The sequence below is a fragment of the Muntiacus reevesi genome, chromosome 16, assembly GCF_963930625.1.
Source record: "Muntiacus reevesi chromosome 16, mMunRee1.1, whole genome shotgun sequence".
Taxonomy (NCBI): domain Eukaryota; kingdom Metazoa; phylum Chordata; class Mammalia; order Artiodactyla; family Cervidae; genus Muntiacus; species Muntiacus reevesi.
In genome coordinates, this window is record NC_089264.1 from 57,528,607 (window position 1) to 57,552,968 (window position 24,362).

Sequence of the window (24,362 nt, forward strand, 5' to 3'; positions counted from 1 at the left end):
CTGTGTGGATCACAACAAATCATGGAAAATTCTTCAAGAGATGGGAATACCAGACCACCTGACCTGCTTCCTGAGAAATGTGTATGCAAGTCAAGAAGCAACAGACATGGAACATGGACATGGAACAACAGAATGGTTCCAAATCAGGGAAGGAGTACGTCAAGGCTGTATGTTGTCACCCTGCTTATTTAACTTTTATGCAGAGTACATCATGTGAAAATGCCAGGCTGGATGAAGCACAAGCTGGAATCAAGACTGCTGGGAGAAATATCAATAACCTCAGATATGAAGATGACACCACCCTCATGACAGAAAGCGAAAAAGAACTAAGGAGCCACTTGATGAAAGTGAAAGAGGAGAGTGGAAAATTTGGCTTAAAACTTAACATTCAGAAAACTAAGATCATGGCATCTGGTCCCATCACTTCACGGCAAATAGATGGGGAAACAATGGAAACAGTGACAGACTTTTTTTGACTCCAAAACCACTGCAGATGGTGACTACAGCCATGAAATTAAAAGACTCCTTGGAAGAAAAGCTATGACCAACATGGACAGTATATTAAAAAGCAGAGACATTACTTTGCTAACAAAAGTTCATCTAGTCAAAGGTATGATTTTTCCAGTGGTCATGTATGGATGTGAGAGTTGGACTATAAAGAAAGTTGAGCACCGAAGAATTGATGCTTTTGAACTGTGGTGTTGGAGAAGACTCTTGAGAGTCCCTTGGACTGCAAGGAGATCCAACCAGTCCATCCTAAAGGAAATCAGTCCTGAGAGTTCATTGGAAGGACTGATGGTGAAGCTGAAACTCCAATACTGTGGCCACCTGATGCGAAGAGCTGACTCATTGGAAAAGACCCTGATGCTGGGAGGGATTGGGGGCAGGAGGAGAAGGGGATGACAGAGGATGAGATGGTTGGATGGCATCACCAACTCGATGGACATGCGTTTGAGCAAGCTCTGAGAGTTGATGATGGACAGGGAGGCTTGGCGTGCTGCAGTCCTTGGGGTCACGAAGGGTTGGACATGACTGAGTGACTGAACTGAACATCTATATTTTTATGGCAAAATATCAACATCATGTACATAGAATGCTTTTACTGCTTCAAAATCGTGCCTTCTCCTGGCAACCCTGCCCTTGATGTGTGAAAACCTGATATTAGCTCATAAAAATCAAATCTGCTTTCAGGTAATACTGTGTCACTTGAATTTAAACTTGCAAAGGTTTCGTAAGTGTCTTTGAGTCCAAGGCCTGGGGAACACCATGGTGTGACAGAGGTCTCCAAGTTGTGGGAGCCTTTCTCTGAAACTGCACCCTTTCTGTCTGAATCTGGTATGGTACCTGGGCCCCGGGTTGAATTCAGAGGCACATAACAGGCGTCACTGGGTCAACACTAAATGGTGAATTCATCACTCTGCACTTTAATCAGAGACACATTTCAAGCTCATGTGGACTTCGGCTTGAAGAGATGAACTTCCATGGAAGGCTTTCAGTGGCTGCTCATCTTGGGTAGTGAGGCTTGAACTTCCCTCTGATAAAACGTGCAGATAGAGGAATGCACGTGCCAAGTTCTATGTTCCAGGGGTTACCATTGAGCTAGGTCTTTGATGTCTTATTTTAGCACAAAAGGATTCTTACAAAATTTCAATTATGTGATATATATTCATGCCAAAATACAAAATGTTTTAATCACTCACTAGCTTATCACTAGCATTTATATACCATGTCCTCTGACCCAAATTTGTACTCTACAGCCTCAGGTACTTTCTGGAATACTATGAATTTCATAAAGAGAAACAATCTGCCATGGTTTAAGGGAATGATGTAAATGATAATTGGGTAATTTTCTGTGACCTAGTCTTTGCTAAACTTTCCAGTTCTAGCTCCAGCCATCCCGTCCCTTAGCACCTCCAATCTCCCTCTTTGCTTGGGCTGCTCTCTGCTTCCAAGGGCTTCCTTGCTTGCTCAGGTGCTACAGCATCTGCCTGCAGTGCAGGAGACCCGGGTTTGATCCCTGGGTCGGGAAGACCCCTGGAGAAGGGAATGGCTACCCGCTCTGGTATTCTTGCCTGGAGAATCCCATAGACAGAGGAGCTTGGCGGGCTATAGTCCAAGGGGTCACAGAGTCGGACATGAGTAACACACACACTACTTCCAAAGTCCTTCTTCCTCTTGCCTTCCTGAACAGTGTGGGGAACAGTAGTCCCAAGAAACTGTTCTAAACTCTCCAAACTATAGCGTGCAGAGCGGCCTCTCCTGGGCCAGCCCTGTGCATCCTGATCACAATAACTAGTGTCTTACATTCTAACGTTCTGTTGATCTGTTGGTTTACTCACAACTCAGGTTCCACAGAAGGACTCTATTTTGTCAGCTTTTGACCCACTGATGCCCAGTATAGGTCCTGATGCAGAGGCGCTCCATGAATCTCAGTTGCACTGAGCTGAATTGGGCTCTTATACGGGACAAATTACTTTCTCCATAAAAATAGACAGGGCAGAACACCCAGAAAATAACTAAGGAGAAGGGTGTTTCGGATAAACCTCAATATGTTTGCAATTATTACCAGAAGCTCTTGATTACTCTGAGACAAAGAAAGTCCTTCGCTTGGATCATCCCAAACAAACAAAAATTTTAGAGAATATGCAAATTGTTCCAAGCAAAGAAAATCTGAGAAAACATGCAAATGAGATGCCTGTTCACAGCGTTCCTGGGCTCCTTCCCCCGGGACATTCCTGGGTGGTGGTGGAGAGCTGGGGGAGGCAGGATCACCCAGTGGGACCCAATCAATATTCAATCCTCTGAATAACGCGAGAGACAACCTTTGTGTCTCCACTCTCTGGAAACAAATGATTAAAAAAGATTATCAGATGAAAAGGAGGAAGAGCGACTTGGGACCTAGATTACTCAGAAGCTAACTTTTCTTTTAAGTAAAAGTTGACCATGTATCAATGCGCTGTGCTTGGGCTTCGTCGCGGAGTCGTGTCTGACTCTGCTATCCATGGGCTGAGCCTAGCCCGCCAGGCTCCTTTGTCCATGGGAATTCTCCAGGCAAGAATACTGCAGTGGGTTGCCATGTCCTTCTCCAGGGGATCTTCCCAACCCAGGGATCAAACCGAGGTCTCCTACATTTCAGGGAGATTCTTTACCATCTGAGCCACCAGGATCAATCAGATCAATCAGAAGCCAACTTAATTTTATTAAAGTAAAATTTGACTATGTATCAATATATACTGAAAAATGAACATGCAAAATAGTCTTTTTAAAAAGAAATGAAGAGCATTAGAAACTACAGCTCTGAAACTTTTCTAGGGGCGTAGTTCCCAGAACAGTTAAAGTAATTAAGAACAGAATTTGTTTTGCTTTATTTTAATCTTCTTCACTGTGCTATTTAAAAAACTTAAAAGCCCCAGAAAAATGAGGACAAAACTAGTAACAAAATATTCTTTTTGCTATGAGAAATACAATTTAAAAATGCTCTGCTGCTACTGGAGAAGTTATATTAAGATAAGGTACCTAAACTCAATGGTCAATTTGTTTACTTGTTATATCATTCTTACAAGTTTTTAAAATTCTGTGATGGCTCTATATTTTATTTGCTTAAAAGCCATCTAAAAAAAAAGGTAAAAAACCAATACCACGAGATAGGTACTATTTTATTCCCATTTTAAAGATGAAAAAATAAAGGAAAGTTCAAACAAGCAAAAATAAAAAAACAAAAAACCGTCTCATAAAGCATCAACTCTTTGATTACTGGTAACTCAATCTGTGAAACATATATGGCCTATATTGCAGATTGCAGGAAATTTTTTCCTTAAAAAATTTATTTTCCTAATTTATTGAGATAAAATTGACATCAGTTCAGTTCAGTCACTCAGTCGTGTCCGACTCTTTGCGACCCCATGAATCACAGCGCGCCAGGCCTCCCTGTCCATCACCAACTCCCGGAGTCTACTCAAACCCATGTCCATCGAGTTGGTGATGCCATCCAACCATCCCATCCTCTGTCATCCCCTTCTCCTCCTGCCCCCAATGCTGAAGCTGAAACTCCAGTACTTTGGCCACCTCATGTGAAGAGCTGACTCACTGGAAAAAAATTGACATATATAACCTTATATAAGTTTAAGGAGTGCAATGTGTTGATTTGATACATTTATATATTGCAAAATCACCACCATCTAACTAACATCTCCATTCATCTTCTAATTACCATCTGTTTTAGGAAATTATATTTTAAAAACTCAAAACTTCAAAAAAGATTTAGCTACGGAAAGACGTAAAGTGACATATGGCTTATGTAGGAAAATTGCTGACTATCACAGCACAGACTTCTAGTTGCCTCCTAATGTATGTCTGCTCACTCTCTTAGATGCAACCACTTGAATCTTGGCAACCACTTGAATCTTGAATCACCTTTTCTTCCAGCTCAGACTATATTCCTCTGGCTGTCTTATTGTAGCTAAGTATGACCTTGTGACTAGCTTTGGTTAATGAGAGCTAAGTAGAAATGTGGTGGGCAATGTCTAGGAAAGAACTTCAGAGAAAGGGTTAATTTTTTCATGTTGGCTGGAATGGTGATAAAATGGCTAGAGCTTAAGCAGCCCTTTTGGATTATGAGGACGTACACTAAGGTTCACTACGCAGCAAGACAGAAGAAGTCTGGTCTTTGATGACTGTGCAGCTGCCACACCAGTCCTGAACTATCTGACTCCACTGAACTTTTTTTTCATATGAGAGAGAAATGTTTCTACCTTGTTTAACCCAGTTACTTTTTTTTAACATCAAAAATATGCCATAAAATAACTTGCTTTGCATGATACACACTAGGGGGGCTGAGTGATAATTTGGAACCAAACCAGCTTTTGAACTCATTGACAATCTTTCTTACCCTATCACAGAATGCAAGAGTTGTGTCCAATTATGAGCTCTACTGAAGCAGATGACACAGTGACATTCATGGTTTCTTTTATGAGCATTTCTGATTGCTCCCTGGCATGCAACTCAAAAGCAAGCTGTATTGGACTTAAGAGCTAGAGTGCTAAGCTAGGAGTGGTGATCTGCTTTCAGCCCATCTCAATGGCTCCATTTCACAGTGCTCCTTCCTACTTTTTTTTTAACTCCAGTGACACTGACTTTTCGGTCTTTGAACACACTAGCCTCATTCCTGCCTCAGAGCCTGGGCATGAGTTGTTCTGTCAGCCCTGGAACGCTCTTCTTCACTTGAAGGTATCTCTGGATCATTTAAACTTCAGCTTAATTGTCCCTTCTTCCAAAGGATCTTCTTGGAGCAGCCATTACAATCCTGTCCCTTGTCATATCACCCTGTTTTCTCCCTATCACATTATGAAATCATCTGTAGTCATTCAACATTTAGCCATTTGTTAATTGATTTAGTGACTTTCCCCCTCTTACTCCCTGGTCCCCTCAATCTGAACACTCATGGGGATCTTGCCTAATTAATCCATTATGCAGACACCATGCTTAGAACCAACTACATACTTGATGCATAATTATGGAATGAATGAATGCAAGAATGAGCTGACTCTAGAAAACAAACAGCCCACGTTCTGCCATACTAAGAGCAGCATCATTCCGCTTTCCACGCCTTGCTCACGATCATGGCACTTGGGGTGCACTGCCTCATCCCTCACATTTATGACATCCACACCCCATTATTAAAAACAAAATCCTTAAGGACCTTGACCAGCCCTGTTCACCTCTGCAACCTCCACTGCTTAACACAGAGGAACACACATAGCCTAGACGCTCGATACATATGTGCTCCGCATTGTAGGAGAAGGTGCTGCGCCTCCAAAAAGCAATGCCAGCCCTCACAGCGACTCTAAAGAGAACTCTGTGCCCATGTCCTGATTTGCCATTAGTCGCACGGATGGCTCTGCTTCTCAGCATTTCTTCAAGACTCCTCTTTACAAAATGGGCTTGGAAGTGGCCATGTGGCCAGCTTCTTTAGGATCTGTGATAGCCTGCCTGTCTCACTCACTGTCGGCTCTGAGGGCTGTGACCGATGGCATGTTTTATTGGGTGGAATCCCAACCGCTGGTTGACTGCAGGACGTCTGATAGGGTTTACAGCAGTTGTTCTCCCCAGGCTACTTGACTAAACCCAGCAATCTCGGATGAAACTCCTTCATATCAAAACACTGCCCCACCCTATCCACCCAGGGCACGTCTTATGACCTATAAATTATTACATGCTAGCTAGGTAATTAAAAGCTGAGAGATGAATAAGGACTATTTGAAACCAGGAAATTCCTCGTATGTAAAGTAATTCATTATGTTGGTAAAATGGGCAACAGCAGAATTTAGGAAAATCATATCACTAATGTGGTTTATTAATACCTTTCCTACCGGGGTGACAGTAAAGGGTTCAACAAAGATTTTTATTGTTTTTCAGAGAGACTTTGCAAACCTCAATCAAGAGATCTGAAATTCTGTAAAACACATGCTCATTCCTTAACTTCAATTTCCTTCAGTAGTTTTATAGATCCCTCAGGCCAGGGAGAGCAGAACCAGATGGCGCTCGGAAGACATTACAGCGTGTGTCTGCGCGGCCGCGATGCACTGGAAAGTTCTGCCACTACTGACCTTCTGGTATTCATCGTGATATGAAATGATCCTTGATGGGACTTGCTTTTTATTTTGTAATCTGGTGTACTAATCACAGTGCCTAAAACAATTCCTTCTGAAACTTCAAGAAATACTCAGTAACATCACTGAGACAAGTCAGAAAAAGCAGGCCAGCATATGTTTATGTAACATAGCACTTCTCCCCAGGGTCTACCTTGCCCCATAAATTGTTGTACTGGTGTGAAAAAATACAAGTCAGGTCTGAAAAAAAAAAAGTCCTCCCCTTAAATCACAACCATATTTGTGAGAGGAGGGGAAGACAGTGACATATTTAAAGTCACAGTCAAGCCTGTCATGCTATTTTCTCTTTATTTTCCTTTTCTAAATAATTTCTTATTGTCTCGTTCTCCACCTTTGCGGAATCCACTCTCCCCCTACTGTGATGTCGTAATTCCTTCTTAATAGCTATATATTTCAATATTTGTGGTACTGGAATGCTTGTTAATCATTATCATTTGAATCTTATTGTGGGCAGAGATGTAGAATTACTGTAGTGGAAACAAAACTATGGGAAGGAATGTTTCCCAAACGGCAACACCCTGCCCACCAACTAAGAACAGCCCTCTCTGGCCCTGGCTGCAGTGGCTGAGGTCTGCCCTAAAGGCTCAGATATCCAGGGGATGGTTTCTGGTCATTTCAGGCGTGCAGAATGTGTTGAAGGAAGGAGGACGGTAACGATGCCTGATTAGCGATACAGGCAGCTGAGCACAGCTGAAGATGGAAATATTATGTGCAGATGATGGATGGCTTAGCTGACCAACCAGATGGGAGTAAGGACTTGGATTGGAGAACTGACATTAACAGGCATGTATACTAACGGCTGGGAGAAAAGTGCAGAGAAGCGAAAGGGCGAGAGGAAAAATGTAAAAGGGACAGAGAGCAGAGTGCATAGCGGAGAAGGGGAAAGGCTGGCTGTGTTCCAAAGGCAGCTCAGAGGTAGCTCACAAGCTGTGTGACCTTGGGAGAATTACTTAACCACGCTGCGTCGGTGAAATGTGTGACAGGAACTGCCTTACAGTGTTGTTAAATGGTCTCCGTGTTTCGTCAGTGAAGACACTTATGACAGTGACTGACCATCAGTAAATGAGGTCCTACTATCATCTGAGTGGCAACTGTGCATTCTCTGATGATGTGTGTTGATAGGGTTTTCAATATATATTTAATGAGTGGGTATTAGACACGCTGATATTACTAAGATGACATGAGAAGTTGGGATACAAAGTGAGAGAGTCTCTATAAGTGTGTTGAGGGAGTTAGGTGGTGTTGAGAGGGAAGAATTAAAAATCTAGGCACTTTTAAAGAGAGATGGGAATGCTTTATATCTGACAAACTAAAGGAAATTGAGCAGGGCTCTGGGTATCCTGGGAAATAGCGGATACATCAGGGAAATCAACAGAATGAAAGGAAAATGGTTGCAAGGAGAAAAGAAAGCATCCCCATCTGCAAGTAAGGAACAGGAGTGGGCATTAAAGAGGAGGTATTCAGTTCCTCAGGATGTTAGAACAACCGAAGGGATTTGAGAGGAAAACCTGGGACGAATTCTCTGGGTTGACTTGCTATTGCTCTGCTTACTCCCTAGGTTTGTGATGTGGATTTAAATGAAATAACGAACGCCTGGGATCAAAACCAGTGCCTGGAGAATAAAACGGGTGCGCAGTAAATGTTAGTTCTCTTCCCTCCCCTTCTTCCTGAACAAGGATTTTCTTTCAACATATTGAGAGAAACGGCTCTGTCTCCAGATGGCTGAAAAGACAAATCAAGAACGCAGATTGGAAACAGCTATAAAGTCCTGATCAGTGTATGAGTGTGTCCAAGCTGAATGGAGACGCCTGAGACCCGTACCTGTAAATCGTCTAATCTGTGTACGACTAGTTGCCTAACTTGCATGTAATTTGCACCCTGTGTTCCAGTTAACGCTAATTAGAGCAGAATAATCTGTGCCCTTCAACATGTAAGGCGTTTGTCTGAAAACACTGGCCAGAGGCCCGCAGGGCACCTGGCCCTTCGGGGCGGGGAGGAGCGTCACGGGCGCGGATGGCGGGGCCTGCGGAGCGGGCTCGTGGCGGGGCCCGCGGCTGGTTAACCGCGGCCAGCATCCTGGTCCGCGGCCGGAGGTCGCTCCCCGGCGGCACCATCTGGATGTCAGCGCCACGGTCTTATCTGAGCCCACCTCTGTCCCTCTGCCCCCTCTCCGCCACTGTCTCTCGTGGGTGTGTTCAAAACAAACGAGCATGGGGAAAAAGCAGTTTTACCTCGTGGTCATTACTGAACACTCACGGGGCGCGTGGCATCATCGTGTCAGAGCAAACCCGGGAAGGCACGCGGGGCAGTGGGCGCGCGAGCAGGGGCGCAGCGGGGGGATGGGGTGCGGGGGGGACGGGCAAGGCCAGGATGCGGCGGGGGGACGGGGCGAGGCCGGGATGCGGAGGGGGGACGGGGAAGGCCGGGATGCGGAGGGGCGACGGGGCGAGGCCGGGATGCGGAGGGGGGACGGGGCGAGGCCGGGATGCGGAGGGGGGACGGGGCGAGGCTGGGATGCGGAGGGGGGACGGGCAAGGCCGGGATACCGCGGGGGACGGGGAAGGCCGGGATGCCGCGGGGGGACGGGGCAAGGTCGGGATGCCGCGGGGGGACGGGGTGAGGCCGGGATGCGGAGGGGGGACGGGGCGAGGCTGGGATGCGGAGGGGGGACGGGGAAGGCCGGGATACCGCGGGGGACGGGGAAGGCCGGGATGCCGCGGGGGGACGGGGCAAGGTCGGGATGCCGCGGGGGGACGGGGCGAGGCTGGGATGCGGAGGGGGGACGGGCCGAGGCCGGGATGCGGCGGGGGGGACGGGGCGAGGCCGGGATGCGGAGGGGGGACGGGGCGAGGCCGGGATGCGGAGGGGGGACGGGGCGAGGCCGGGATGCAGAGGGGGGACGGGGGAAGACCAGGATGCCGCGGGGAGACGGGCAAGGCTGGGATGCTGTGGGGCGACGGGGCGAGGCCGGGATGCGGAGGGGGGACGGGGCGAGGTCGGGATGCGGAGGGGGGACGGGAGAGGCCGGAATGCGGAGGGGGGACGGGGCGAGGCCGGAATGCGGAGGGGGGACGGGCAAGGCAGGGATGCTGCGGGGGACGGGGAAGGCCGGTATGCCGCGGGGGGACGGGGCGAGGTCGGAATGCCGCGGGGGGACGGGGCGAGGCCGGGATGCGGAGGGGGGACGGGGAAGGCCGGGATGCTGCCGTGTCCATGGCGGAGGGAAGCATGCGGGGGCCACTGCCGTCGGGAAATCAGAGAGCAGAGACCTCCTCCTCTACACAGATCCTGGAAATAGCTGCAACGCGGGGGAGTCCCCTCAGGCTCCCTCTGAATAAACGTGATCAGAGGGGCAGCCCGGGGCAGTGGCCGAGGCAGCTGACCACGCGGGCCGCGTGGCCAAGTCTGCCCTCTGTCACTTCAGACTGGGGGATCAGACGAGATACTTACTTAGCTTCTCTAGGCCTCTGTTTTCTCGTGGGTAAAACGAGCGTGGTAAGTTTGCCGGGAGGATTTAGTGAGTTGAGGACAAGCCTGTTCTAATGGTCACGACCCACACGATGGTGTCCACCTCGACTTCCATTTCCTTTCACTCCTCACGTCCAATCTGTCATCAAATCCTACAGACTCTACCTTCAGATTAGCCTCAGACTCTGACCGCTTTCACCGCGACCGCCCTCCTGGCCCAAACCACCATTATTTTTGCCCTAGGTTCTTGCAGCAATCTCCTAAGTGGTCCATCACACCGCAGTCACAGTCCTGGTGCTAAAGCACAAGTCAGATCATGACACCCCTCTCAAGCCCCTCAAGAGGCTGTGACGGGACCCTAAGCGAAAGGCACAAGGTGTGGGAAACAACGGGAGTCACGGTTCTGTTCCTCTTGCCTGCTGTGTTCTCTCTATAGCACTTAAATCCATCTACATTTCACTTATTTTGTCTCCTTCCAGGAGAAACATTGAGAAGGGCATGGATTTTTATTTATCTTATTCACTAATGAATCCACAGTGCTTGACCCACAGTAGAATCTCAACAAATAGCTGCTGAATCGATAGAATAAATGCATATAAAATACTCAAAGCATTCAATATACCTTACGCATCTTTAGCATTATTCTTCCCAGATCTTACTTGTCTTTTTGAAGAACTTCTCTATTGTGTCAATTCCTTTTAAACCCCATAGTACCTCATCCTCCAACATGCCACCTGAACCAGGATGGGGGGACTGGGGCTGCTGTTTTTAGTCTGCCGAACCATCTCTATTAATGCTTGACTATGCCGGATGCCCTTGTTAGGCCTTCGACAACTCAAACATACACACGTATTTAATTATTTACTTTAGGGAGGAACTGCCACCAAATCAAAACAGGAGAGATGTGGAGTCCTAGGGGTAGGGTTCTTGGATTAGACACTCACGACCCTGTTGGTGGTGGTGACAGAAAGTTACCTTCATAGCACACCAGGAATCCTTTGGAATAGCGTTATTATATTCTGGAAAATGCCAGGGGTTGTGTTTCATTATGTGGGTTACGTAAAACATGTCAAATCAGGGAACGCTAATATTTGTACTTATCCCCGTGTTATTTATAACACTATATTGCTACTTGTGACATACAAATAAAATATATGTAAATAAAATATATGTAATATTGCTGTGATAAAAGGATGAACAAGTAAGTTTTACTTAAGGTAGTTGGCCAATGATATATGTGTGTGTGTATATATATATACATACACACAAGTATAACTCCTGGCACATAAATGAATTTTTCATATATATGCATTTCACTACATTCTTGGTTGAAGTATAGAATTTTAAGATTAAAAATGCAAATCTAAGGGTAGTTATTTCTTTCTGAAATTAACTGGATTGTAATAGAACTAGTAACTATGCACAATAAAAATATTCAAGAGTAGAGTATTCTATAACATTTTGGGCCCTGAAGCCCTTGTGCCCAGGAAACCGTGAACGTAGGCCTTCTCTCCCAGAGACTGTGAGTGGTGGTCTTGTCATCTTCCGTTTCTGGAGTCGCCGTGAAGCTCATTTACTCATACAGGCACACCAAGACACTCTTCAAGCACTTTCTACATAATTTTAAAGTGTTACTCTTTTCTTTAAATACATTAAACAAATTTACATCTTGGACAAGTGAGCCAAGCCAACAGTTGAATTAATCCATTCTTTCTATTTTCCATGGGGCATTAGCTATTTAAACATTATATTCAAAGTATTAGTAGCAATAAAACAAGAAAAAGAAGCCCTGTTAGCACTTCCCACTGTACATGAAGTGAACAGAAATGTGATGGGGTACTGACATTCATTTCACTTTGAATTAAACACAGCATCACCGCAAATCTCAAGAGAAGATATTAAGTTTTGTGTTTGGGTAATACCAGGAATTCTACAGGCAAGGGTAGAATTATATTTGGTTGGCTAAAAGCCAGTCAAACTTCACACTTGTCCTAGAAGTAGGTGGTCAAAAACTCTGTTCTTGTCTTCAAAGCGATTGGCTACAGCTGCTCAAACTATCTCGATTTCAAAATCTTTTGTGTCATTCATTTTGAAAATAAAACATTCAGACATGAGGTAAAATGATGTCTAATGAAAAAGGTATTAAGTTAGAATCGACCTTGGGGAAAAGCAGGTCCAATCAGACAGTGCACATCAAATAAAAACAGAGTTAGGATTGGAATTTCCAGGTGGCATAAGTGGACATATGCAATCTTTGATTCTATTCCTTCAAGAAAAAAGGATGCAAATCAAGGGAAGGAGACATAGTCACAGCTTTCTTTCTGTTCTCCTTAAAATACACGCTGTAAATTTTCTTGAGTTCACAGTCCATGTTTCAGAAGGAGCCTTCCCTTTGGTGGAAGGAAGTACATACTCCTCAATATGTCTGGTTTTGCTGTAATAGTATATAATGCCTTTCTCTAATAAATTTAGCCACAATTTTTTTTAATGTGCCTGCATTCTGCTAATTTATAAAAAGCAGGATGCTGTCAGATAAAATTTCATGAAAATGATCTATAAACCAGACTGTCAAAAGTGAAAGGTACTCAGGCAGTACTTAGGGAAACAAATAATGGAAACCCCTGGAAAGGTTTCCTGTGACTGCGGGAAAACAATGTACTGTAACGGGGCTCACGTTACCTCGATTTGCAAGTTACTGTGAGGTCACAGGAAATCCTGAAATGTTTTCCACATTTTCTTTTATACATTTTATGTCAAATTTCCTGCAATTGAAATAATACACTCTCCTACTGCTGGAATCCCTTCTGCACGAAAGGAGATCTTATGACACTCCCCCACGAACACCTCATAACTCAATTCCTACCAGTGTAATGAGAAAGTGACAGATGGAATTGAAAGTGGACCGTGATAAGGCTAAAATGTCAGATAGCCTAACTCTTTCAAAACGAAAACCAAACTGATGTCATTAAGACAACTCTAAAAGTGCATTTAATACCGGACAGTAGCCTTTTTCTTTAGAATGAAAGATAACAGAAGAAATGACAGACTGTCCCAAGACATAAACTCACCATTTCCCCAAATCTCTTATTCAAAAAGCATGTGTGGATTGATGGTCTAATTTTAAAATGGCATCTTCTGTATGGATAGTCTTAACAGGATTCAAGCTCCTGACAACCATATTTTATTATCCCAGCAATGCTTATGAAAGGGTAAGTCAGATTTAAGTAAAATGTCCAAGTTTAAAATATTCTCTCAATTTTTATCACTCACAACTGTGGGGTTTAAAAATAGCTTTTTAAATTGGTGAATACTGTTTTAATATAAACCCAAGCCAAGCAATTCAGGCTCATGAATGAATGCCAATTTTTACGGCTTGCCAGATTATCTGTTATTAGGATACATTACCTCTCCTGACATATCAGGGGCCATCGGAATGGCAGGCCACAGAGATGAGTAGATTCCAAAGAACACCACCCAGAGAGCGATGCTGCCCCAGATGGCTATGTGGCTGAACTGTGGAGGGAGGGAATCTGTGTCAGAGACTTGCAGGTGCATAGAGGACTCACACGCGATGAAGATGTCACACAGTTCCTGATTTACTTTTTTACTGTAGCCATAAGTGTTATCTATGGCAATTATTAACTAAATATTTGCGCGTTTGAACTGGATCTTGTGTGAAATATATCTCTTCTATGATGATATCATGCCTGTGGTACGCTCCTTTCCCGCCTCCTTTGGTGGGTCTCACCTTTCACTCTCACTAGTTTTATCTGCTACCATCTTTAAGCCTCCCTAGTTTTTGTCTGTAGGCTCTGACTGAAAGATGCTGAGACGCTTGTGTGAATACTAATCTCTGTGCTAAGGACTGTCAAATCCAAATTTCTTCTGCCCACATTTCCCTCGAACATCTAACTTTCTTTTTGCTTACTGTGTCTCTTTTCCTGGACGCGAATACACTTCAACACTAATGTATCTAACACGGAACTTCTCTTATTCAGGCTGGAGATCTGCAAATCTCTGAGGACACATCTTCCACTAACATTAAGTGGTCTTCAGAATCATTTTTAATGGGTTTTCTGCAGTCTTGTGACATCCTCTACCATGAAAAGATTCCTAGTCAATAGGTTTGAAGGCCTCCCACTTTCAGGCATATTTACAATGTACAACCATATATTAAGGGCTCTGAGAAGTCTTGTGGTACACACACTTATGTAAGTTTTTACCACGTTTTCCTCCCTCCAGTCCTGAACCCCCATAGAACCACCTGTGCAACTAGCATAAAGGGACACTTAAAGTTATAATGAAAAACAAGGAACAGTAATGATAATGCGTAAATACATGTGATATTCCTTGGTTGTGACTAAAGATCCTCTTACCCAGGTCCAATACGATGTCTCCAATCCAGCTTTCAGGCACACAGTTATCACCACAAACTAGAACAGAAGGGAAACGTTATTTTACTTCACAAATATGACAGTTCATAAAACGGGCTGGTAGATTACTCACAGCTGGACTTGTACGTCCAACCAGCAAAGAAATGAGCAACTTAGTTGATGGCTGAACATTACGACTGTGACCGGCTGGAACTGCCATGGACAGCCTTACCTTCCTGCCTCTCTCCCCTGCCTCCTCCTCCTCATCATTGCCGACAGTCCAGCCACAAGCCTTCCGCGCACGGGCCTGCCTACTTCTCGTACAATTCAGGAATAGTGATGGAGAATCGTCTAAGGTCTATAGTCATCTGCGGTTCCTAAGATTGCTTTAAATTTATTTTACATCATCTGCAATAAAAGACTTCATTTTCTAAATTTTAAAGAGGAATTATAAAAGTAATACAACTGGCTATTTGGAAATCTGGACACTTATTCCATAACTTGTCTCATTAGAGACTCGACAGAGTAGAATGTAGGAGCGTGTCACATCTCCATGCCGCACACGTCCGTTGTCACAAGTGCCCATACTGCTGATTCTAAAGCAGGGGACCCAGATTTCATGGACTGCCCTGTGTTTTCCATAGGAGAGCATCACGTCTAAATGGAGTCAGACCTCACTGCCCTGGAGTCAGACCGCGTGTGCTCAAGACACCTCATTTATTAGCTGTTCCGACGAGGAACAAGGCAAGTTACATGAGCTCTCTGTCTCATCTCCTTCATCTGTAAACTGGGATCTGATAAAACTTAACGCTTTATAGGCAAAATACCAAGAATGGTGCTTGGCAGTGCAGCATTATCTATGATTATCTATTTGTGATAGAAATAACACGCTAAATCCTGCTCGTAGACGCAGGAAGCCGGGGCACTGCCAACAGCTTGCCAGGATGGACGGGTGGGGCTTGCCTGGCACTGGTGGCTGGTGAGTGCTTAAGCGCACAGTCCTACTTTTCTTACTGTAGGGTTTATGCACAGTATTAGATGCTGCCCGCTGGGTCATAAAGTCAGGATAAAGCGAAGCACTGGGGCTTTCTCAGCAGGATAGCTAACAGCAATTCAGGATAAAGAGCTGTAGAAATGACACCTTTACTAAAATTTAAATACTTAACTTAGACTACATAAAAAATTCCAAAATAAGAGAGAGATTTTGGCACAAAATGAAGGAAATACTCCCTATGAAGACTTGGATACTTTAGAATGTCTCTCAGAGACATCCAATGACATCTACTGGTTTATATCTAACTTAAGTCCATCAAGTATTGTTTGTTTTGCACTTGTTGTACGAGAACAAACCACTAGGCTCCCAAATGTGTTTTTCCCTTTTTTTTTCTTTTACTACTTGAGTGGGTTGATGTCAATGGAAAGGAGAGCCTGGATTTGCCAAAACCTTCACCTCTCTGTTACTCAGTAGTCTTAACTTCCTATTAGTCAGTTGTTTAAACATCACATTGTAGTTTTCCACCAACTGAATCAGCCGTATCAATGGCCGCTTAATACTCAGGACAGCAGACAGTCCCCACCTGTGAAGCCTTGGAGGGGGCACAGGGGAGGGAAGGACACTGGGTGGAGAATTCAGAGGCGAAGGTTGAAGGGAGCGTCTTTTGGAGACTGACTGCGTGACCTCTGGCATTAGTATCCCTGTGGAGCTTTTGACTTTAGATGAAAAAACGGTCGTAAAACACTTTTTTGGCTCTTGAATGGCAGGGTGGGGCTCACACTCATCTCTGCATCCCTCACAAGCGTTTACATAGGGATTTCATACAGTGGAGTCCATGTCTTGCATGGCTTAAATATCTCGAAAAAATGGACATTTTCAATTTTTTTGGCATTTTATTTTTAATGCGACTCTAGAATAATTACTGGTTAAACACCCAAGTATAGTATGGTAGTATTTGCCATGAGTTTAGGAAAGCAAGGAAGTATGAACAAGGGCAATAAAATAAATCTGAGGAAAAAGGGACAAGGGAGACAAAAAGGGAAAGTGAGGCAATAAGAGTGAAGAAGGAATACTGAAAATAAGAACCACCAAAGGCCTACACAGTCAGTGACCCTAAATGACATCTTTATAACCTAATGTAAAATAATCTCTTAACAGTCAAAACATCTCATCTCATTTTTAAAGGGATATGCAGACAACCCTTAAATACAGAAATGCACACATTTAAATTTGAAAATAAAATGAGCTCTATGAAGTAATTCAATCTCATATGCAAACGAGGCAAATGTCCCCCACTTACTGTGTAAACAAAGTTTCCCAACAGCAGATAATCAGACGTCTTCCCATTTTCAAACACAGTGCCTACATGAAAAGGAGAGGTTTGTTGGGAAAGGAGATAAATTCAGAATCCATTCAAAGATTAATCAATCTAGGAGTGTTGAACAAAAGAGGGGAACCACGGGTCACACAATGGAGCCAGAAATGAGGCAAATGGAACAAAATATGGTATGAAGTCTCATAACGTTGCCTAACATGGGTCACAGATGAAAATCTAATTTCCAAAAAAAAGAAAATCTAATTTCCAACAGCCAACGTGAAGAAGGCAACCAGACTTGTTAACCAATTCTCAGGGTTCATGAGACTGAAAAAAAAATCATTACAAGTAGAGCTTAGTGCTATGGGCAGTGAGACAGGAGAAGGCATTCTGAACCCCTAATAAAGAACTTTGTTAACAATAGCAGAGGATTTTAGGGAGATTTCTTATTATCTTTCAATAAACTTGTTGTCATTGGACCAAAAGGGATTCAAAAAAGCAACTGACAGAGGTCTGGGGAGCCCCAGTGTAATCCCAGGCATATGGCTGGCTCTTTGAGGGGTATGTCTGGCTGAATTTAGGGGTACGTCTTAAAAGTATTTTGTTATTCCAGCAAGGACTAACAAACATGGCTTCAGATGAAGGGAACAGTACTAACCATCAAAAATCACTATTGCTGGTTACAAAAAATCAAATGAAAACGAACAAACCACAATATTTAATCATTTGGTAACACCGAAAAATTTAAAACCCAAGATATGTGTCATACAGTACTCTATTTACGCACATATTTGATAATGTGTATTCAAAGCCTAACGCATAAGGACAAAGTACGCTAGATAAATTATGAGAGGAGATGGGGAGTGTGGTGCTGCTATGAACAAAAAGAGATGAACCAGGTGAGCTCTGGAGATACAGACTCGGCGAGGTTCTGTGACCAGCTGTGTCATCTTGGGTTGTCTACAATCAATCTCCATGGAATTCAGTTTCTTCACTTAAAAGACTGAGCGAAACTACCTACCCTAGGGGGACTCTGAGGTTAAAATGAGCTAAGTGTATAAAGCACCCAGCCATGTGTAACAGCGTGACCTACCGCTTTTCCACATTTTTCAGATCAAAGTAGCCAGAAAGACTGCTTAACGCACCGTCCAGAGACCTATGAGACTACCTTTCTCTATGGGGTATTCCGCGATTGAGGACATAGGGTCTGACGTGCTAACGTGTCTTGTGGGCAAACCTAAATGCCTGCAACAAATCTGCGAACTTCTGTAGAATCAAATTAGTAAAGTCAGGTCTACAAAATAACTGAAAGTATCTTCAGGTCAGTTCAGTTTAGTTGCTCCGTCCTGTCCTACTCTTTGCGACCCCATGAACGGCAGCACGCCAGGCCTCCCTGTCCATCACCAACTCCCGGAGTTTACTCAAACTCATGTCCATCGAGTTGGTGATGCCATCCAGCCATCTCATACTCTGTCGTCCCCTTCTCCTTCCGCCTTCAATCTTTCCCAGCATCAGGGTCTTTTCCAACGAGTCAGTTCTTCACATCAGGTGGCCAAAGTATTGGAGTTTCAGGTTTAGCATCAGTCTTTCCAATGAATATTTAGGACTGATTTCCTTTAGAATGGACTGGTTTGATCTCCCTGCAGTCCAGGGGACTCTCAAGGGTCTTCTCCAACACCACAGTTCAAAAGCATCAATTCTTTGGCGCTCAGCTTTCTTTATGGTCCAACTCTCACATCCATACGTGACTATTGGAAAAACCGTAGGTTTGACTAGATATCCTGGACTTCCATGCTTCTGCTATGTGGCCTATTGGTTAGGTTCCTTAATCAATACAAAAAAGCTATAAAAAGTAGTTGTCGTTGGGTCCAATAAATGTTATAGTCATCGCTGGTTTGTCATAAGAAAGTTGTAGATAAATTTCAAAATAGAATCAAGGAAAAAAGTTAAATGCCTGTTGTTGGGTTTATCCAGTTTGGCATTTGGATGATTTAGGTAGATTACTTGTGCTAATATTTTGTGCTAATATGCTCTGGACTAAAACTCTTAAAAATGATTAAGAATCCCCCAAAGCTTTTGCTTATGTGGTTTTATATCAATTAATGCTTACCAAATTAAAAATTAAGACAGACATTTAAAAAACATGTACTGATTTATCTAAACATAATGATAATAAATCCAATATATATAATATAAGCAAATATATATATTTGATAACTATTCTCCCAAGAAAAATTAGTGAGAAAACTGTCATTGTTTTACATTTTTATAATCTCTTATTACATTTTTACAATTTTGGGCTTAATAGAGCTGGATTCTCATATTGTTTTGGTTGACATGTAAGTGAAAGTGAAGTCACTCAGTTGGGTCTGACTCTTTGTGACCCCATGGACTGTAGCCCACCAGGCTCCTCCATCCATGGAATTTTCCAGGCAAGAGTACTGGAGTGGGGTGCCATTTCCTTCTCCAGGGGATCTTGCCAACCCAGGGATTGAGCCTGGGTCTCCCGCATTGTAGGCAGACACTTTACCGTCTGAGCCACCAGGGAAGTCCTCACATATGAGTGAAATCCAATTGCACAGAGAGATGGAGTTATAAAGGAGAGAAGTATTTGATAACCTTTTCTAGTAACTGTGACTATTCCTTGATGCTACTTAAAAACTCAAGTCATTTCTTAAAGACATGGAGATAGTTTCCTAAAGGTTAGTTGCAGTGGACTCTCTGAAACTGTTTTGCTGCTGAACACGCTGAGCACATGTAGAATTAGCAGAGATACACTGCTGCACACACAAAACTTACATAATGCTCTAAACCCATGTTACAATAAAAAATACTCCTAACATCCCCTGGAGGAGGGCATGGCAACCCACACCCATACTGCTGCCTGAAGAATCCCATGGACAGAGAAGCCTGGTGGCCTACAGTCCACAGGGTCACAAAGAGTCAGACATGACTAAGGCGACTTAACACACAACCGCAAAAAAAATTCATTGGAAAAATTCATTCTGAATGGATCTTTTACTTTTGCACGATTCTGTGACCTCATGGATGTAGTTGGTTCAGCTGATAACTCCAACAACCCCCCAGACACTCTAGTGGATAAAGCCACTGCTTGCTGAGCTGCCGCTGAAGTACTTTATGCATACTTCCCATTTTGTCAAGCAGAATATTAGTAAGATGTGTATCAAGTTTCAGGATGTAATAAAAGTATTAGGTTTACAGCGTCTTCAAGGGTATTCTTAAGGGAAACTTTTTTTTTTTTTTTTAATGTGGGTGCGTGGTAGTGAAGAATATAATGATTTCTAGTACAGTTGTACCAGTGTTTGTGTCAAGGTACCAGCAATTTTACCCGCTGCTGCTTTTGCAGCAGCAATGAAAAAGACAAGTAATGTCTCAATAATATAAAAAATTTGAAACTATGAAATTTTGACCTCATTCATGGACCTCAAAAGGTCTTGAGTATTCTCAGGTGTCTACAGACCATACTTTTGAGAAACACTGAAGCAAGTGAATGAATGTTTAGCCATATATTATACAACTATTTCTATCTCTTCTGTATCTCATCCTTTCAAAAGCTAAAGAAAACAAAACGTTCTTATTTAAAAACAAAAAAGGGCAAAAAAAAGTAGAATGTTAAAACACAATTTATGCTATATGTCATTTATCTCTTGAAAAGAGGAAGCACACGTTCTCTGGACTTGGCTAGATTTGGGGTCCCCAGGCAGCACCCCTTGTGAATTGCTTCTGCTGAGGCTGGAGGGCTTGGCAGCTCCCCAGACAAATGCAGAGGGAATCCTGGGCTGGAGTTAGTTGGGACTCCTTTCAAGCCTCTCCTTCCTAAAGTGTTTTGAATTGGCAAGGTGTTTGGGATGCTGTCTGCTTCATGCTACTTTAAAATTTTTCTTTCTAATTTAGAGTACTAAAATAGCTTCAATGATGGACATTCCTAGTTTTTCATGCCTGCACTGATTTTGCATTAGGAAAATAAACTACCTAGAAAACTTACTTAAGTCCTATATTGTACCCTGGATTTCAACACCCCATGGCTCCCCAAAGCGGAAGCAATCCAAATGTCCATCAGTGAGTGAATGAATAAACCAAATGTGGTCTATCCATACAGTGAAATATTATTCACCCATAAAAAGGAATGAAGTCCTGATTCATGCCACAATAAGGATCAGTTAAATTCTTGTGTCATGATTCTATTTTTATGAAATGCCCAGAACAGGCAAATCCACAGAGACAAAAATCAGTGGCTGCCAGGGGCTGGGGGAGAGGGATGGAAAAATGAGGCGTGACCGCTCCTGCACAAGCGGTGATGAAAATGTCCTGGCATCAGAGAGTGGGGGCAGTGGCACAGTTCTGTGATTACACCAGAAACCACTGAGTCGTCTAGGATAAAAGAGTGAACTTTATGGTATGTAAATTCCATCTAAAAACCGCTACTATGATTCTCCTGGCCCACTGGGTCAATATTTTATATTTAATTGGATCTTACTACGCTATTTCCAGGGTCTGGTAATGAGAATCTATTCACTTTGTACTGGCGGAGCAGTGAATGTAGGAAGGAGATGAAACTCCAACCAGTACACGAAGCTACTGTCTTCTCTGTGATACGCACTCCCCTGCTCAGGCCGCAGCTTCTCATGAAGGCATCTGTGATGCACTGGGGGCCTAGAGAGAGCCAGGCTCTGATGGGGCATTCCGAAAACAGCGAACTTAACACACAGTGCCTGCCCTTCTGGAGCTTAGGTTCTAACAGAGGGGAATGGTAATTTAAAAAAAAGCAGACATATCACACCCACTAGGCAAGCACCAAGAAGATCCAAGAGCATGCGGAGAGAGGGTCGGGGCTGGAGGGTCTTGGAGGCAGGGAGATCGGGAGTGGGGTGGGAGGACAGGGCAGCCGGGACCCCCGGTGAAGAGAGGAATAGCGCGTGGACGGCCGTGGGCTGGAGCGCGGTGAGAGCGGGAGCGGGCTGGGGTGGCCCTGGTGGGCGGAAAGAGAGTCAGGCGGGTTGGCCAAGCCTGGGACCGTGGATTTGGTTCTAAATGTGATCGCATCAGTGGGGTTCTGGGGAGGGGGCACCTGGTCTGACTGATGTTTTATGAGGATGCCTCTGGCAGCCTGGAGAGGAGGCTGTCCGTGGGATAGCAGAACCGGCCCTGCATCTTATGGGCCAGGGTTAACTCAGGCTGCAAGGACAGCTGGTACCTCTGACGGACGTGCAGACCTCGGGGGGCACGTGGGTCATGTCTGAGGTACGTCTGCGAGCTGCGTGTTCAGCCGCCTTCCTCAGGATCCCAGGGCAAAGTCTGCTCCGGACAGAGCAACAGCAGCCTAAGCATCCAGGGACCTCTTCTCTAAGGTGACTACTTAATCATTTTTATGTGTATAGGAAATTCACCATGATCCCATCTCTCAAAACTGACACAATAACATCGCCCCCTCAAAACAAGCAGAGATGAAAGCTTACACTCCAAGACGAACATAAAAACATACTGAAAATCTCATTTAAAGCTGCAGCTCAAGTACTTGAAAATACTAGCATGTCTGATTAGGTTCAGTATAAAGAGCTGATTCAAGTCTCACAGGTACAATAAATAGACTACATAAAATACCAGCACTATTGTCTTCTAACCATACATCAACAGAGGGAAAAAAAAAAAGCCTAAAATTTCACTCCCTGCAAGTTTGAAGACCATGAGAAGTAGAGAAGAAAGGCTTTGCATATATTAAATCACTTTGCTCCCAAAGGAATAGTAAAAATCTTTAAAGAGTGTACAACTTTTAGACGCATGTATTTTACGCTAAGGAAAAAATATCATAAAATGAAACATCACTATAATTTTTAACATATATTGACAATGAATTATTTTTCTAAAAAAGTAAAAGTCACCTCTTAGCATTCATATCCTTCCTACTTACCATATTGAAGGGCTTTTAGTGGAAACCAAAACAGAATAACTGAGTGGAAGAGGCCATTTAAACAATGAACCCAGAAAACCTGAGGGAGAACAAAAATCCATGAGAACCATTTGCGATAAACTAGCTCTGTGAACTCTGACCTTTCTTTTTATCTGTGAGCTAGATTCACAAAACGTGTTTCTGTCGGGCCACCACTGTGAATTAATAGAACTGACAGACACTTTCTGCCTCTTAGACCTTCATGGGTCATTTATTTATTTTTATGTTTCTCTAAATGTTTTTTCAGCTTCACTGAAATTTTTTCTACTTTTTAAAAACCAAGCATTAAAAGTTTAAATTTCTGCCTGAAGAAGAAAATAAAATTTAAAACTACTGTTAAATCATGAAATTCTTCAAGTGGGACCATTTTCATAATTCCAGATGAACAGACTTTTGAAAATTTTAATTTAATTTTTGAAAACTGTAATTTGGTGAGATCCCGACTTTTTCTTTTCCATGTGCAATAAAAGTGCAAACTTTTAAATGGTAAGGATATAGTGCATTCTCTTTTTCCACACACACCCACACATCCACACGCACAACACTAAAAATAACAAGTGTAACATTTACATTGCATAGTTCCTCAAAGCAAAGCCTTTTTACCAGGACTGAAGTTATAAAAGACTTTCACAATTTTAAAACACCTGTCAACATCAAACTTCATACAATTATAATATCATTAATAGCAATTGCTTTCTCATCTATTGTATTTTATTAACAAGAAAGCAAACATCACTGGTCTTTTCTTTGTAACATGGATGTAAAAGATTAAGTTATAGAAAAACTGTTTAGAACCCTTAACGGCCCTTTGAAGGGTTGCAGTTTTGTCATTCAGAAGTGCTCCTTGCAAACAAAACGTATGCTAAATAAAACTGGCATGTATTAAAATAGTTTTAAGCTGTTCAAACAACAGAAATTAAGTTGCCTGCCTCCCAAAATTTTCCACTGTGATCTCAGCCTCTTTTGTTAGCTCCCTCAGCCACACTGGATTGTATGATCCAATTTACGCTCCAATACATTACACATCTGAACTTATGTTACTCATTAACCTCTGTCTCTTCTCCTCACTATGTCATCACTGCAAGTTTTTATTTGACAGAAAGCACAGGTGGGTGCAAGAAAAATTAGTTCTACTTTTCCATTTTCCTGACCGATACTTATTGTCACATGTTAATCCTTTGACCCCTGTCAGGACCTCAGCACCTCCGACCCTTTTTACCATAACAAACGTAATCGTCGCCATTCAGGGCAGCAACGCTCCTACCCTGGGGACCTGGAGCAACCGCTGTGTACACAACCGTGCGTTCTGTGACCATTCGTTCCTGAATTTTAAAATGCTGATGTGGGATTTATTCAAACAATTTTCACTGAAATCATTAGAAAAACCCATAGAACCTATAAAAATTGCCGGCAGCTTGTGTATCTATAAATATTTAAATGAATACAGAAGTTGTATACTCTCTTCGGATTGATATGGTGACTTTTCTAAATGCCAGGGCTTTGCAGACTATGAGATACTTTATATACAAGAACAGCAAAAAATACAAGGCAGGCTGTTCTCATGTTAAAACTATAT

The 24,362-nt window shown here is 43.3% G+C and overlaps 1 protein-coding gene across 1 annotated transcript in view; it reads right to left on the reverse strand.

Moving 5' to 3' along the window:
* The window catches only part of ATP8A1 (ATPase phospholipid transporting 8A1), a 238,288-nt gene that overhangs the window by 22,253 nt on the left and 191,673 nt on the right, over nt 1-24,362 (reverse strand). Inside the window, exons 29-32 of the mRNA XM_065907244.1 lie at nt 22,748-22,826; nt 16,804-16,865; nt 14,513-14,569; nt 13,542-13,649 (exon numbers count right to left, since the gene is read on the reverse strand). Coding sequence (XP_065763316.1) covers nt 13,542-13,649; nt 14,513-14,569; nt 16,804-16,865; nt 22,748-22,826 — 306 coding nt within the window. The remainder of the gene's footprint in view (nt 1-13,541; nt 13,650-14,512; nt 14,570-16,803; nt 16,866-22,747; nt 22,827-24,362) is intronic.